The sequence below is a fragment of the Mugil cephalus genome, chromosome 16, assembly GCF_022458985.1.
Source record: "Mugil cephalus isolate CIBA_MC_2020 chromosome 16, CIBA_Mcephalus_1.1, whole genome shotgun sequence".
Classification (NCBI taxonomy): Eukaryota; Metazoa; Chordata; class Actinopteri; order Mugiliformes; family Mugilidae; genus Mugil; species Mugil cephalus.
In genome coordinates, this window is record NC_061785.1 from 12,833,941 (window position 1) to 12,852,104 (window position 18,164).

General features: G+C 41.1%; 1 protein-coding gene across 1 annotated transcript; it reads left to right on the forward strand.

The window, feature by feature from the left end:
- Positions 1–36: 36 nt before the first annotated feature.
- On the forward strand, positions 37–16,317 carry grb7 (growth factor receptor bound protein 7). The gene is made up of 15 exons (XM_047608105.1): positions 37–224; positions 5,882–6,056; positions 6,511–6,631; positions 9,274–9,430; positions 9,528–9,649; positions 10,840–10,914; positions 11,363–11,500; positions 11,617–11,727; positions 12,635–12,733; positions 12,834–12,917; positions 13,003–13,119; positions 13,678–13,735; positions 13,825–13,912; positions 14,372–14,465; positions 15,023–16,317. Exons 2-15 carry the CDS (start codon positions 5,887–5,889, stop codon positions 15,167–15,169), a joined length of 1,581 nt encoding a protein of 526 aa, XP_047464061.1. The 5' UTR covers positions 37–224; positions 5,882–5,886; the 3' UTR covers positions 15,170–16,317.
- Positions 16,318–18,164: the final 1,847 nt, after the last annotated feature.

Consider the following 18,164-nt stretch of genomic DNA (forward strand, 5'->3'; position numbering starts at 1 on the left):
TGAAACCCACAAACGGCTCCGGAGGCCTCAGAGAGGGAGGGACTGGTTTACCGTGCACACCTGTTGGACAAGCTCCTCCCTCCCCTCCGCTCACTCTGGTTTTGGCACCGTGTGGTGGCATCCTGCTTTATTTGCCACGCGCTAACAAACACAGAACTCAGCATCAGATGGTGAAATGAACAAGATGGCTGATAGTTGAAAACCGCCGAGTGACAAGTCCACAGGTAAGTCCTCAGACGTGCTAACAAGCTAGCGAGCTTGAACAGGTGCCGGCCAGGATTTTACCGCGATTAAAAAGTTTATAGAAAGAGATCATGTCAGCCGAATTTAGCCGAATATATCGCTATATCAGTGTTAACTCAGTTAAATGATTTTGAAGTCGACACGTGTATTATTAAGAGAGAGGAGTGTATTGCTTACAGTTTCAGTATGAAGTTCAGGCGCGATGCCTCCACCTCACCTGTTCTAGCTTTCAAGGGCCACCAGTTTGAAGACAGACGAACCCAGCCGAATTATTCACTGTATTAGTGTTAACTGATTAAAAGTATTTTAAAGTGGATACAGTGTTTATAGAGACAGGACGGGGATTTTCTTACAGATTCGGAATGAGGGTCTGGCGATGTGCCTCGGTCTCACCTGTTCTACGATGTTTACCTCTATGTCCAAAAACAGTCGATACATGATTTATTGGACAATGTTTTAATTTGTTGCAGTTTCTAAAACGTGATTATTTTCTCATACCAAGAAAGTAAATGTCAAATTAATCAGTAATTAAAATGCTGCATTAGTCATTATTAAAGCCCTTTGTTTTAGAAGTAAACAGACAGAAATCGGCACGGATGACTGTACAATATACATTCACCTGCCAGTTCATTAGGTACACAAGTGAATACGTTTTAACAGTCCGCAAAAATCCTCCTGCATGACTAATCTAATGTGCAGCTGATGTTGAAACAGCGTCGCTAAGGTGGTGATTCCACTGGATGATCATTTTGGAGGATGTAGTTTGTGGTTCTGTTAAACTGGATTTAATTGAAAGTATTTCTACTATTTACTCTAACCCACTGGCAGTTATTTCGAACAAATCCAGCTTCTAAAATGTGACAATTTACTCATTATAAGCTACATATCTCATCAGCATTTACATTTTTTCAGTATATAAATGTCAAATTAGTCAATGATGAAAACATGCATCAGTTGCAGTATTAGTAAGATTATTAAACTCCTCATTTTGGATATAATCAGACAGAAATCAGTGTTCTTAATTGTACAACATACAATAGTTACTGAAAATAATTATAAAATTTGTGGTAAAATGGTGAGTTAATTAGGCTTAATTATTTGAATCAAGGTTTTTGGACTCAACAATTAATCTGCTTATTCTAAGAAAATGAAACCGAAATGAATCCGTAATTAAAATAATCATTCGTTGGACAACTAGTCAGATTATACAAGAATCAGACGAATATAAATGCTGATGATAATACATTGTACTACAAGTTTAGCTGTATAAAAGTTCAAAAATGATAAAATAAATTAGACAGCTGGTGGAGGATTTGTTTGAAACTATTTAAATTAAAGTTTAAGCCATTTAATCAAGAAAAATACTCCCATTTCAGCTTCTAAAATGTGATGATTTGCTCAGTTAATCAGCGTACAAAAAAATAAATGTCAAATTAATCAGTAATGAAAATGAGCATTAGTTGCCGCATTAGTCAGATTATTAGAGCTCTTTGTTTTACAGGAATCAGAATGACTCTAAGTGCTGATTAATGCACATTACGCTACAAATAAGGGTGTCATATTAAAAGAAAAAAAATCACTTTTAGATGTGTAAAGGTTAAAAAATAGTAATTAGGCAATCACTGGAACATTTGTTTATTTCACTTATTAAGTGTGTCATTTAATAAAGAAAAAAAACCTCCAGCGTCGGTTAGATTAAAGCTCTGAGTTGTGTATTAGTGCTGATGAGTGTACAATATATTTTACAGTATATTACTGCACCAATTAATTGATTAATCCATCACCTCTGATTAATGGTTAAATCCCACAAATAGATAATTATTCACATGTGGGGATCAAAGATTCCCTCCTTTTATTTGTTTATGCTCATACTTTATTTTCCAGACTGTCCAAATTTATTGAACAGGCTGTAGTCTTTGACACCTGTTCACACACAGTTCTTTGAAACCTGGGTGTTTGTGTTGTTAGTGGGCTGCTGCTGCTGCTGGCTGGTGAATAAAGGAATATTTTCCGATTCCTGCAGACTTCCAGCTGTGTTCATCACCTGCCGCTTTAACTGCACGGCAATAAGACATCAGCAAGTTTCTAGAGATTACCACAGTCAAATTGCTTCCAGTACACAAGGTGCAGATTCAATTTGATTTACTTAAAGATATTTTGTTCTTCAAACAACATTCTCCAGTTTTGAAAAGGATTTCACAAAACCACTGTTGTCATTGAGTCGTGATTCAGATCTCCGTGACACATGGACTAACCTTGTTGCTCGACTAGAGACTAAAGATGAGGCTGCAGGCAATGGGTTATGTTTAAAAAAAAAAATAATAATAATCCAAAGGGTTTTATGAATCAAGATCAGATCTTTGAAAGTATCTATTTGAGATTGAAAATCTATTTAAAGCTCTGTACAGTTGGATTCAGTGATGATAATATTTAAGATGGGTGTACAGTGATATGACTCCAACCAAACAATTAATACCTGCACCCTCTAAAGTATTTGTACCAATTGTTTTTACATGTATACATAAAAACAACTCATAATAATAATAATCTTAAATATTAGTCACCTCCATTAATATTTACCATCTGAACCATTTTGAATGGTAGATTTGCTGCAGAGCTGCCGAGAGATGCCTAATAAACTGCGCTCAAAAATGAATCCACCCTTTTAGGTGGAGTTCAGTCACATCTCACGGTCTTGACTGAGACTACAGTAACGTGTATTGTGTGTGTTAACAGGCGCTTGTGTTTAAAATGTGAAGTGACAGCTGCTCAGGGTGAAGGTGCAGGAGCAGCTTGTTGCTGGCTGGTTTGATTGAAATGTCCTGGAGCGAAAACCATAAAACTCAGTCAACATTGTAATGTCTGCAGGGAAACGTTGTAGGCTACAAATGCAAAAGTATTAGTACTGTTTGGTACCTTTCTGATCATATAAAACCCAACCTGGATTTGTCAACCTTTTCTGCATCAAATCAACATTTGGAGCTCATTAAGGTCACAGTGGTAGATCTGTTCACAGAAAAATCACTGTTCTCTGACGCTTGACATCGTTTGCAGGCTGTGAACATTAATCAAGCTTCAGTGAGCATGAAGGAGGTGTCAGTAAAAACTGTCATGGTGCAATTTATGTGCCCAACAGCAACTCATAGTCTTTGACTATTTATAATCGCAAAGTAAGCACTCTTTTTTCTTTTTTTAATCCGCTCTAAATGGATCTTAAATATTTTTTTTAATCCTCTCATCAACATGGGAGTGAGCAAATATGCTCTCCCTGCGCAAATGTATGTTATTAATATTGCATCCTAACACTGACATTGGCAGATCCTGTCCAGAATATTCTCCTGAATAACCTCAAAGGTAACGCATGCTCCAAAAATGGGCTGCATTTAAAGCATGGTTTAGACCTCTGCGAGACATAGATTGCGTAGCATACGTACACAGCCTACCCATGTAGTCTACTCACATACCGTACACGTGTAGCCTACCCACATAGCATACGTGCGTAGCCCACCCATGTAGCATAGGCACGTAGTCCACCTACATACCATATATACATAGCCTACCCATGTAGCATACACACGTAGCCTACCCACGTAGCATACGTACGTAGCCCACCCATGTAGAATACGCATGTAGTCCACCTACGTACCACATGTACGTAGTCTACCCATGTAGCATACGTAAGTAGCATACGTACGTAGTCTACCAACGTACCATATGTACGTAGCCTACTCATGTAGAGTACGCCAGTGTGAGCCATTTATACACCTTTACACGTTATGCACCTGTCAGTCACCCCAACACTTTAGGTGCGTCTTCTTTGCTGTTCAGGTTAATTTTTGTTTATTCTTCCTGCTTCACTTTCAGCAATACTGACTGAAACATTCACTGAAATTTTGCTGAAATTTAGCTCAAGATGAGTTATATTAGTATTTGTGTCTCCGAACCTCCTCAGTTAACCTTTCCTTGATGTGTTCCATCTTTAGTTATTCCAAAACAATCACCGTGGAGCCAGAAAAGCAGGTGGAAATACTAAAGTAAGGTCTGAGCTGTCACCGTAGCTACAGCGTCAAATTGACCAAGAAGCATAAACTGTACATAAGCTGTGAACCTTCCAGCCTGGTGGTGAGGGGAGGAGGGCTCTCTGTATTGGCTGGTGCTTGGGACTCTGGTGGTGGCTTGTTTCATGTTGACAGTAAATGGAAAGTTGCCTAGTTCTTGTCAGAAGAAACATCTGGTAGGGCTTTGGGGCTGCTCTTGACATTTAAAAAAAAAAATAAAAAATCCATTTCTGCTCAAAGAGGTTTGGTTCCGCTTGCTGTCCACAGCATTGTGGGTCAAATCATAGAATGTCTGTGCTTTTAAAAAAAAAAACATCTGAGCTTTGTGCAGGTGGCTAAAATACATATGTTAAAGAGCAGAGCACAATAAACAATAACCTAATGTATGTGTTTTCATTGAGAGCGAAAGATTTTACAGCTTGTTCCAAAATACATATCATCTCCCCAAACCATGACGCACACAGAACAAACAGCTGTTCTTAGCTCTGATGCAGCAGTTCCGGGTCAAAATGACTGGGGACACATGTGGAGATGCCTTTCAATGGCAGGTCTGAACAACTGAACTTTAACCTACTCACTTGGATTGCCCAGATCAGATGTGAGTTTTAATGTAAGGTCTGAACTGGGCCTCGGATATTTCATAGGAGTAATGAAACTGAAAGACAGTTGGAGAGTTTAATGATTTCTTTCTAAATAAGGAGGTAGACTTGTATTGGTCAGTGTTTTATTGTGGACTAGTGTTTCCACATGAGGAAATGTTCTTATTATTCAGCAGCAGGTGTTTATCTTGTATTGTGTTTGTGTGTGGACATTCAGGTTCAGATTAATCTCTGGCTGGCTGCCACGTCTGTCTATTTTGAGCAATGAAGGTGTGAGTCAGTTGTGTTGTTGATCTCGCAGCATTGCGTGTAAATTCACATGTTGCACTGTAATTGTTATGAATGTCATTTTGTTTATCTCCATTGTGCGTTCGGGCAAATACTTGCCTTAGTCGTCCATCGAGAAACTGGTCAAACAGGACACCAAAGGTGAAAATGGAAAGATTGGATATAATTGATTTCTCCCGATGCCAAATATTCTGTTGTTGCAGCCTCTGTTGTGATGTTCTGCTGCATTAACTCGTCTAATCCTGAACAGAATACTTTATAGCTGATGGGACAAAAGGTGACATCCACTTCTGTCCATCACCTCATAAAGCCAGCCCAAACAATTTCACAGGCCTGGTACACCTTTGCTGGAACATTAACACTTCTCAACGCTTCTTTTTCTTTTAATAAATCTCACAATAGTTAGGAATAATAGAACTGGGCCTGGTTTTATTGTGACAACTCCTTCTTAAACTTTCTTTTATGTCTCACTTAATTTTATGTTCTATTTAATTTGTGATCCTGTACTCAGGACTGCTCATCTCAGCTCTCTGTGCGTCCCTTAAATTGAGGTCGATAATACTTTGCATGTGGATTTCCCTAGAGAGCTCAGTGCAGCTGGGATATACCCCGTCACACCAGCTCTAATAGCTGACCTCAGCACTTGTCGCTTGTGGCTAAAAGCTAACTACATGTCTGCCTCCTTCTTACCAGGTAACATGATGGAGGTGGCAGGTTCCTGGACAGAGGTCTTTGAGGGCTCGGAGAGGATGGAGGAGTCTGGAGGAGAGGAGCTGCTGTTGGGCAGCTCCACTCTGACTCTAGCTCCTCTGGTGGCCGACTCGCCGTCTGTCCGCCGCTCGGAGCCCATCCTGATCGCCTCGAACAGGTACGACCAGCACAGGCGATTGCCGTTACTCAGCGCGCGGCAGAGTGAGTCACTGAGCTTCTGAAGGCGGCGCTGGTGGTTGTTGACTCAAGTCAGTGACTCAGGCCAGGAGTCATCTGGTGTTTAACGAAGTTTCTGTTCAGACTGCCGATACTCCCAGTCTTAAAGACAGAAGTCATAAAAGTGATTGCAGAGTGGGCTGTGAGTGCTGTCGCCACATCTCGTGGATTTATTGTTTGGTTCCTTCTGTCTTTGTCAAGATGCATCCATCTATTCAACAGAGGAATTAAATAAAGAAGGCAATGTCAACACTAAACTATTCAAGCTCTGACAACCCAGTAGATAACAGAACTAATTCCTCCTTACAGATACTTTGTTGTCCATTTCCTGTGACATGATTAATTCTGACCTTGTGACCTGTTATTTATTTATTCATTTAAATTTCTGTTTCCAGGGCGAAAGAGTCGTACTCTTCCTCTTTCCCATCCATTCCCAACCCATTTCCAGAGCTGTGCAGCCCTTCGAACTCTCCAGTCCTCATTAACTCACTGCCACCACAGTCCAGTAACAAACATGTAAGTCTTCTTAGCAAGCAGCTACATTATTGTCTGCTTAATGTGTTCGTTCACAGCCGTGAACAGTTTAAGCCTGAAGTCACCTCGACCTTCTGTGTCCCTCCGTTCACCAGCTTAGCTTCATTTTTACATCACTAGACTCAGTCGACCGGTGTCTCTCTCTGCGTTTACATGGACCCTAGTTTTCAATCAGATGTAGAGGGCTGGTGTAGACCTCTTATCTCCCAACTTCTAACAACCATGATCGACACACGATCTGCTGGTTTCTCTCTCGTTGGAATCAATCTGTTCTTCCTGAGCATGTTTGCTCCACGTGGGGGTAAACATCAGGTGATGACTTTCTAGGAGTGACAGAAATACGGAGGTAGCAAAACGAACAGTTCACAGCCCAGGGGTCTGTTCCACGTCGCACGTTGCAAATCCGCCCCCATTTCCTCATCAGATAAGAGGCACGACGGTGCTTATCTGGTGTCGTTTCCTCAGCGGTGGCTCGTCGTGAACTGAAACGGTGAGACGGTGACTCATAAAAACACTTCACAACAGAGGACTGACCAGCTTTTGTGTGACAACAGAGGCAGCACTAATCACTGATTAAATGAATTCATACTATTCGTGAGGCGTGCCTTACGAGGAAAGATGTTGCATTGTGTTATTATTTTTGTTGCGATGGAACATTTTTGAAGGATCTAATTTGTTATTATCGAAAGCCCTATTCACACGGGAATAGTTTTACTTAGGGACATGTAGTAATTTCTAATAACTGCAGAGGTCGTCTGTGATCTGAATCCAGTGCGAACCAGCCCAGCTTTAATTTGGAAAATTAGTTAGTTTATTTATTGAATTTAATTTTGTCTGCAGTTTTTTGTCTCTGGAGTTCATTTAAATAAATATCGCTTGTAAATTCTCCTCTGGGATCAATACACCCTCATTATACCATGTTTTATTTTAAAAAATATAATTTTTATGATCGATTCAAATCTACAAAGTATCTAAAGCTGTCAAAAAGTGTACAGGTATGAAAGGTGTAATATTAACTATGATGTAGACTGGAGTGGAGAGGAAGCAGAAAATAGAAGAGACGTCATAAACGGGGTTAATGTCAATTTGAGTAAAACCCAGAGTTTATATTTCCCATGAGAATGTTTGTTTTATTATTATTAATCCCAACCTGCAAAGTAACTACAGCTGTTAAAATGTGTAGAAGATGTGGTGGAAGTATTGGTAAACTGTTTGTAGGTGAACAGTGAGACCTGTTGTGTTCTCGTCGGCTCTCAGATCGAAAGCAGAAAAGTGTATTTTTTATTTTTTTTTTTTTAGGATGTTTTTGAATAATCCGGTCTAATCTGTCTCTTGTCACGTTGTTCTTTGTGCCTTAAGCACAGAAACTGACAAAGTGGACTGACCAGGTGTTGAACTGCGAGGTTTCCACTGAGACGAGGCTCCGCCCCTGTAATCCTCTCCAGTGGATACGTAGTCATTATTTATCCTCGCTTAAGCAGACACCCGTCCGACCGGTCAGGACTCGCTGACTGACAGCTGCAGGTTTCTGGTGGGGCTGGTTTGTCGTCTTTTTGGTTCGAAGCGTGCGTCTGGATCCAGGCGTCTTGTCAGATGCTCTGAAAGAGGTTCTGACCGGTTAACAACCTGAACCCAGGGCAGCTCAGGAAGATTCACGGCTGCTCCTCTGATCCCATCTCTGCCTAAACAGAGACAACTGTAGAGTAAATGTGCTCTGTATTTTTTTTTTTTGTGGATTAGACACATTCTTAAGGATAAAATATTAAGACACAGTCTGAGCCGTGTTTATTGTCAATCCCGTCTATGTATAACATTAGGAGGAATTTGTCAGGCCCTCTCTTTAAGTGTCGAGGCTTGTTAAACCGTGTGTCTGTGAATGTCATTGCAGCACAACTGACAGCTTATTGGCTTTGCATTTTGGCTTCTTGCCTCGGGTGTACTCGTGTAGATGTTTTGCCAAAACCGCATCTTCTGAGCTGTCATGTTCTCAGTCTGGGATTAATAAGAGTTTTGCACCAGTTCAGTTCAAAATGTATAAATTTACACCCAGAAATTGTAGCTAAATAAAACCAGAAGCTTGAGCACGGTGTCTTGAGTGCATCATTTTACAGTAGTTGCTCGTCACTACATAGTTGCAAAAATAAAGTTTATTTTTAATAAACGATTATGCAGCTTAAGTCAAAGACACTTGCACTGTCACTGCAAAGCCAGCGAGAAGCTATCATGTGATTTTTAGAAGCGTGATTTGGAAACTCCCTTCTGCTGAGCTTCTGAAAGAATGGGAGTCGTCTCGTCAGTCTGTGGTTTGGACCACCCAGAAGCAACTGTCGTCTCATTTATAAATGTCATCTCCACAACATATTTTCACTCAGGCATCTCTAAAACTAACCCAGAATCCAGGGCCACTTTCCCACCCACAATTCTTTTCCTGTAAAATGTTGGTTTGGAGTCTCTCCGATGAGAACCGATTACACTCCTGCAAAGATCTGAAACACAGAAACTCAAATTTCCATCGATCCAGCTACACTGTGCAAGTATCACTGTCCGTGGCGTCCTTTTTGTTGCATCCAAGTGTTTTTAAATTGCGCTTTTGCTAAAGTAAAAAGATGTGAACGTCTCTTCAGCTGATCAAGGTGTATGGAGAGGACAGCCACAGCAGGTCGGTGTGGGTTTCTCCAGGAGCCACAGCCAGGGAGGTTTGCCACATGTTGGTCCAGACGGCTCACTGCAGCGACCAGGAGACCTGGTCCCTCCTCGAGCTCCATCCCACGCTGGGCCTGGGTAAGGCTGTGAAATGAATCTCAACCGGGAGCTGAGGGGAAATTACAGGTGTGAAATGAACAGTTTAAAGCTCAAACGCCTCATCTCATGTCCTCAGAGAGGTGTCTGGAGGACCACGAGGTCGTGCTGGAAGTTCAGGCGACCTGGTCTCTAAAGGGCGACACGAGGCTAATTTTCTGCAAGAACTACGCCAAGTACGAGTTCTTCAGGAAACCGATGGTAGGTTTATAAAAATAACAGCCCTTCCTTCTTTTTTTTTTTTTTTTGTTAAATGTATTTTAAATCGCTGGCACAGATGATAAGGCCTCACGTCATGGTGATTACGATCCGAGTGATTGGCAGGTTGCGTGCCGGAGCAGACGCACTGAATTAATGCCTCAGATATTTCATCACATCGGCTCTGGTCTGTCACCTGTGCTGCTGAACTGAAGCGACAGTTCACACTGGAAACTGGTTTTGGGGACTGTGACATGTGGCCACACTGCCTCCAGAAGGCACGGCAGTAAATCTGATCATCAGCAGCCATTTGAAGTCAGAGGTGAACCTCCAGCAGGAGCAGCAGATGCAGTTTTATCAAGCTAACCAGATAAATTCTATCAAACAGTCAAAATGATGATCAGATATTCAAAGAGTTTTTTTGAAACGATTAATCAGACGAAGCTTTAGGTGGTGTTGCTTGTCAGGGTGTCTGCCACTTTTGAATCTTAAAATTTAAATACTCAAAACAATAAAACCTTTGCCCTGTTTGCTTGAAAAGCGACTGAAATGTTTATTAATCAGTTAAAAAAATTGCTTATTAAATGTATTTTGATGGACGAATGCACTAGTCCATCCATAGTTTCTCTGTTTCTCATGATTTAATGAATTCTAGCGTTCGACCGTACTGTATAGTTACTGTATGTGAAGCTGGAAATGTTATATAATAGGAAAAAATTGCAGTTAATTAGGTCCCTGTTTATTTTCCTTTGTAATTTGAAGTGTTTTGTGATGAAATGGGTTTTTAAGTGAGTGATCTTAATAGTCTTACACCTGCAGAAAGTCTGCACATAAACGAATATAAGCAGCTGTCTCCCTCTGGGTGCGTTCAGAAATTAGACACCTGTTTGGTTTCTCCTCACACAGGCCTCACTTTGCATGACTGCAAATTTACCTTGAGAATTTGTCTGAACACTAAGTAATTATGTCACCTTAATAATTACCTTAATACTTGTTAAACAACGGAGAACAGTTGCTAAAAGGTGGATTTTATTTGCATATTGAAGATAATCGGGATCCAAAATCCTTAATCTTGAGCCAGAATCAGTTTGTTGGTGAAGTGGCTGCAGTGCAGACTACAGCAGTTCCTTTATCTTGTAAATGAGTCGATGCTCTGCAGGAGTTTAATGGCACCCGCCTCCTTCCTGTCGCAGCTTTTCTTCCCAGAGAGCATGATCTCCGACAGCGCCGACGTCAGCAAGGGGATGACGTCTTCGGAGCTGATTCAGGTAAACCAGCTCAAATCAAGATGAATTCAGTCAGAGACACCACACTGAGCTTCAGGAGTCGTATGGATGAAGTCACTGAGGGTTCCTACTTTATTGATGATTTACACCAGTGTACAGAGAGCATTGGAAATCTATAAATGTTAAAAGCTTTGTTTCATCTGATTTTCTCTGACTCCTATCAAGAAGCAGGTCAGGGCTTCAGTACCACATAGATTATTTTAACAGCAATTTCATCTCAGTGATTAAAATTTTGCTGCAAGTGCCTCACCCAGTGATCACAGCTCAAATCATGTGTTTATAGAAAATAAGGTAAAATCAGGAGAAAATCGAAATCCTGTACCACAAGTGAAAACAAACCACTGATGTTATACTTAGTTTTTTCCTTTGTTGCAGCCACAGATGGAAAAAAAAAATGAAATGTATGTAATGAACTCTGTTATCTCTTTAGAACCTCGTGAGATCTGGGACATGTCCAGAGATTCAGGGTGTCCTCCATGTGAAAGAACCCAGCCGTAAGGCCTGGAAGAAGTTCTACTTCTTCTTGCGACGCTCTGGACTCTACTTCTCCACCAAGGGCTCATCTAAGGTCAGAAAGTCCAGTGTAGTTGTAGCACTAAGAACCTGCCTAGTTTAACTGAATGAGACTTTATTGCACTGTGCTGTTTTAACATGTTTCTGCTTCGTGTTTTTTTTGGGTACTAGGAGCCTCGCCACCTGCAGTATGTGGCCGATCTGGACGATTTGAACGTGTACACTGTGGTGAACAGCCGTAAACTGTACGGAGCTCCCACAGATTTCACCTTTTGCATGAAGGTGAGCACTTCCTCTCATCAAGACTGGGTCAGGCAGAAAAACGAATGTGTTCCCGCTGCAACGCACAGAAAGGTAGACTAGTAACGGCAATAAAAACATCTCACCATTTAACCACTGTGGGGCTATCTGTGAGCTTCTGAGACTCTAGTCGTGGCCTAGTTTGTGTCCTACAAATGCTTGTCATTGGCTTTTCAGCCGGTTCAGCATGTTGAAACAAGATGTGATGAAAGTAAACAAAGCCCTTTTTTATGTACTTATCTTATCTAAACATTGAGATCCTCAAATATTTCCAAAAAAAGCATGATCATCTAGAATGAATAAACTGTAGACTTGCTGATCAGCAAGTCGTTGTACAGAGTTGGTTTCTCTCCTGAATCCAACTCTGTATGACAGCTAATAGCAGCTATTTATTATGTCTTAGTGACCCAGGGCGATCAAGTAACTCTTATCAAGCTGCCTAGCATCTCCGCTTATAACTGCTCTTCCTAGTTTCCTAGGCTCCTAGCTAATATTAGCTCTTTCTAGCCTCCTATCCAACATTAGCCCTTCCTAGCTTCATGGCTTCTAGTAGCTCTCCTTAGCTTCATAGCCCATAGTAAATCTTCCTAGCTTCCTAGCCAGTAGTAGCTCTTCCTAGCATCTTAGCAAATAACTCCTCTTCCTAGTTTTCTAGGCTCCTAGTTAATACTAGCTCTTCCTAACTTCTAGTAGCTCTCGCTAGCTTCCTAGCCTCTAGTAACTCTTCTTAGCGTCTCAGCTAACAGCTTCTCTTTCTAGCTTACTAGCCTCCTAGCCAGTAGTAGCTCTTCCCAGCATCCCAGCTAATAGTAGCTTTCCCTGTTCCCCCCCTTGATAATGAATGATAAATACCTGACATTGGTGTTTTGTATTTTGTTTGCTTGTTCAGCCTTCCAGGAATCCCGTCCGTGTTCAGGACTTGAAGATCCTGTGTGCTGAGAGCGAACAGACACGAACTTGTTGGACATCTGCTTTCAGACTGTTCAAGGTACTTACTAATCAGTACTGATCAAATGCATTCTATTTGATGATAGGAGTGCTAGGCAGTGTAATCAATGATTATTTCATTCTGTTTTGTGCGTGTTCAGTACGGGAAGCAGCTTCAGTGTAACTATCAGCTGTCCAAGTCGGCTCCACGAAAACTGGAAGGAATGAACCTCACGGACAACAAAGTGAGCTCATTAGACGCGCAATATGTAACGTGGAGACTAACTGTTTGTAGTGTCATCTCATATTAATGAACATATGTGTGTGCAGTCAAAGTCGGAGGCGAGCCTGGTGGCCATGGACTTCTCGGGGAAAGCCGGGGGACGGGTCATCCAGAACCCAACCGAAGCTCAGAGCGCAGAGAGGGAGGAGGGACAAGCCTGGAGGGTGAGGATGGATGGATGGATGGATGGATGGATGGAGGGTGGAGGGGTGCGCTTGACTGCACAAGTGGCTAGCAGAGAATAGAGTGGGATACAAACAAACAAAAAAACAAAATGATCTCCGCACTGATCAGCCACAACTTTATGACCACTAACAGGTGGAGTTAACACCACTGATTATCTGGTTGTCATGGCTTCTGTCAGTGGGACATATCAGGCAGCAGGTCAACATTTTGTCCTCAAAGGTCACACAAACATTTATGTATTCTTGTAGTCCTTCCTAAAGTAGCAGTAGTCCAACAAGTGTACTGTAAATACTGATCTTATCACTGGGTCACATAGACCAGAATGTCAGGGTCTGTCTCATGACCTGAAACTGACTTTTATGTATATATAAAGCTTCCATATGTTCCTAGTCCCGCATGTCCAGCATCTCTAGTAGGTTCTGGACAAACCTGTGCGATGTATGGAGGAACAGCACTAAACAGACGTTTGAGAAGGGAGATGTCGGGTAACATGTCTGATGTTGTGACCTTTGTTTGCTTTTCTCTGTTGCTGACAGAGGAGAGAGGCCCTGAGGTGCAGCCTGCCCAACCTGAACTCTGCTGCCAGACCTTCCTGTAAGTCCACCCAAGGGATCACTGCATCTTAAACGATCACTTGCAGAAAAATAATGGCTTGCCTCTGTTTTTTCTGCGTTTGTTTTTAGCCATCCACAGGACTCAGCCATGGTTTCATGGTGGTGTGTCCAGGAAAGAAGCAGAAAGATTGATAGAGAAGCAGGGGCTGGTAGATGGGTGAGTTGATTGTTTCAAATATACATTGACTGGATGACCGAGAGTAATATTAGATATTGGAGATATATTTATATACAGTATCTGATCTGAGGGCCAAGTAGAAGATGATTTGAAACATTTTATTATTTTTTTTTACATGTTAGTTGATAAAAGATGTTCAGTCTGGAGGAAACTTCCAACCTCAGATGCTTTAACTGGTTGAGTTTAGTGGAAACAAACACTGCACACTGATTTCAGATTACACTCATATACACTGTGTCCAAAGGAGAAGCTGAAACAAGGGTTTTCAGATCTAAAAGACTGGTAGGGAGTTTAGTGTTTAAATAGGAACATCGGAAACTTCCACGAATACGATCTTTTAATGACTTAGATACTCACCTGAAGGAGCTACTTGGATGAAATGTCTTCTATTTGAATAAAAAAAAAAAAAGGAAAATTAATGCTATTTATTTGTTCTAGGATGTTCCTGATTCGTGAGAGCCAGCAGCATTCTCAGTGCTTCGTCCTGTCGCTGTGTTACAAACTGAAGACCAAACATTACCTGGTGATCCCTGTGAGTTCTCCTCACACTCTACACTTACACAAACATGCCACCGATATTCCTCTGAGGAACGGAGCTGGAGCTGTTCATGTGATTTAGCTTTCTTTGCATGGAAATAGGATTATTTTAGATAAGACTTAATTGATCCACAAAGGGAAATATAGGTGTTACAGTATCAGGGCAAGAATGAATTAATAATTAATCACTGTACCAAGCTTCAGTACCTAAATAACTAGAGTTGGTGAAGAAACAACCATAGTTAAGTGGTGCGTCAGTGGTAAGTACAGGGTAGAAAACAAACAAGCAAACATTTCCCTTGACACAACTGACCAACAATGAGTCCAACAAAATGTTTTTATAGAAGAAATTTGCTCATTTTATAGAGACACAGTTCAGGGAACTCGAGATTTACTACAGAAAACATTTTATTCAAATGTCAAAACTCAAGATGAATGCTGATCAAACATTCAAGGAAATTACACTACAAGAATGGAGTAATGGAATAATTACCTTCCGAGTAGACATGTCTCAAAGTGCCACATTAACTTCGCCTGCTCTCGTTTCTTCAGTGTGAGGACGGAGGCAGGAAGTACTTCACCATGGACGACGGCCTGACTCTCTTCATAGACCTCCTGCAGCTGGTCGAGTTTCACCAAATCAACAAAGGCATCCTCCCGGTCTGCCTCAAACACCCCTGCGTCTGTGTAGCGCTATAAACTGCAAACGCCTCCTTCTCGCTGCTCCGGCTCTGCCCTCTTCATCTGCGATGCATTGATGCAGTTATCAGGGCTGCGAGACGAGGACTCGTGGGAAGCGAGGCTCCAGACACGAAGCATATTGCCGGCCCCTCCTCACTTTGGCATTTTTAATCATTTTCCACAACATGTGCAGCTCCAGACAGTGGCTGGGTTTTATTCTTAATTAATGAGCCTCTCCCCCTGGAGACGGCTTAATTAGCCACGTCAGACGGGCTTTTAGCGCTTTAGGAGATGTTTGGAGGAAGAGCACCACCCACGGTGTGCTGCACTTTGCGTCTGATCCATGCCACGACCGCGACGAGAGGCTGACAGCTCGGAGATGAACATCTGCAGAGTTCAATGAGAGTCTGCGGCCACCAGAGGGCGTTCTGTAACAATGCAGATGGAACAACAGAGCGACAGAACAGGAGGTCATGGATTTCTCATGAGACAAATGTCACAACACTGAAGAGATCTGTGATCATTTATTTATTTTTTTCAATCATGAAAAAAAAATGCCCCAGTTTGCAGTCATGTAGCATGTAAACTCTCTCTACTTTTCTGTTTTAAAAGGCTTTAAGAGTTGTTTCACTGCTGTATTTGCACAGTGGCTATGAAGGGGAAACTGCTGACTGTGTTGTGTGCTGAAAGATGACATGTTTTGTTTTCTGATGTTTAAACAAGTAAATATCTCACATATACAGATTTTATGATATAATACGTGCACAGAAATGAAGAAGAACTCTTTAACTGCTGAGGAAGACTCAAGCTATGACACTTTATTTTACAGATCTTATTTTTCCTGATTTCCCACTGTGTTTTTTTGGAACTTAAGTATAATTCAACTTGAAGTCTAATATATTTAATAACTCGTTAATTGATATTTAGGGTTCACGTGTCATTTATTTCCATTTACTGAATTCTTGCAAATTTCGCAAAAGTCATCGTTAAGCTTTCTTCCTTTTTGAGTTTCTTAGTTTTTTGTAAAGATGTCTTTTTTGACTTTACACTTACTGTTTACCATTTTATCATGAAGATGAAAACATTAGCAGATATAGAAAATATTAACTGTGTCCTTTTCAGCCTTGTTTTATTTGTTTAATAAATAATTTCATGTTAAACATAAATTTTCTTACATTTAATGTTGTCAAGTGCTAAGATCTTTTACTGAAGTCAAAGTTGCAATGCTTCACTTTAAGGCAACAGCAACACGAAATGGCAAGGGATTATGGGTGCTCCTCAACTTAAAACTTATGCAAACGTAGATTGGTGCAACATCATCTCTGAGAGATGACAAATCCCTCACGATTTTGCAAACTAACGTGAAACCAACACGGTGTTGGTGTGTTCCAAACTAACTCTGAGAGGTTCATTATTACCAAAGAAAAACAACAATGCAGCACAAACATCTGAAAAGGATTTGTATCGAAGAACCTTTTTTTTTCCGGTCAATCATCTCGCAACTTGCTGAGCCTTTGGACAGCCTAGACCCTTACATTGTTAACCACTAAACACTTAACTTAAAACTAGTTAGGTTTCAGCCTGCTATAGCAGTAAAATGCATCAGTCCTTTAAGTACAAGTGTGAGGTGTTGGTACTTACCTTTTATTACATTACCATACTGCACTGACAGGTGCCATTTTGCAGCTTTAATTTAAGTAAGACTTTGAATGAAGGACTTTAATTTTTACCAATGAATTCTGAATGACACGACTCAATTCTGAAAGAAAACCTCTCTGTCCATGAGCTGAATCTTCACAGAAACTGGGTCATGCAGCAAGAGAATGACCCCATGAGAACAGTTAAAGAAGATCAAAATTAATGTTTTGGAAAGTCAAAGTCCTGACCTTAATCCAATAGAAATATAGTGGAAAGACCAAAAGTGGTTCTGTACCAAGCAATGGGCTAAAATTCCTCCAGGCCGCTGTAGACGACTGAGCAGCAGTTACCGGAAACCGGAAATGTTTAATTGCTGTTGTTAGGACTTCAGTTTAATTTATTTGAATGGGTTCTCTTCATCTACTTTCAGGGCTTGTGTGAAAATCCACTGATGAGATACATAAATACGCCAGTGCCACACTTAATTTATCCCACAGTCATGGTTATTAGGGAATAGTCTAATTAAAAGAAAACTTCAAAACAATAGATGTTCATTTTGGTACGCCGTGTTATATCCACAATTGTATACCCGTATCACGTAAAGCTGGAGCAGAAGTCATTTCTCTAATTCCTTGTTTTGTACATTACCTGAGTAACATGGAATTAGGTCATGTCAGTTTACTTTCACACCAAGTAAAATGATGTTTCCTTACACCGTCCCAATATACCCAAATTCACTCAACTGGATTTTCCACCACTGCTGTCAGCGATTGCATCTGAAATGTAGAGAAGTGCTTTAATTAAACACTTGAGTCTTTAATCAGCGATAAGTTAGAACAGATGTTACTTAAACATTTTTTGAGTTAGACTGAATATAAATGGATTATTATGAAGCCTTTACGTGGCTAAAACTGACTTAAAAAAAAAAACAGAGAAATTTAGGAGCTGATTGGCTGCGCGACATCAAAGGCTGCAGGTTATTGTGCTCAGATCTTAGATCTTCTAATCTCTGGCTGCACGGGAGCTGATCTGTTCTGCATTTGTGTGTATGTACCCAAATACCAGCATGCTCGGGTAACCCTTCTTCCTCCTCCTCCTCCTCCTCCTCCTCCTCCTCCTCATCATCATCAGCGGCAGCAGCAGCCACCCTGAGTGGCTGAGGCGTTGCCATGGCAACAAATTCTCCTCCATTACGGCCGAGATGGACAGGTAGAATTAAAGGGTAAAGACAGACCCAGGAGACGAGTCAGGAAGGCTTCAATGAGAACTAGGCGTTGGATGGATGAAACAATGTACTCTTCACATAGTTCAATGAGCCCTGGGACATTTTTGTTCTCACCAGTTTGAACTTTAACACGGCAATGAAATCATGTGC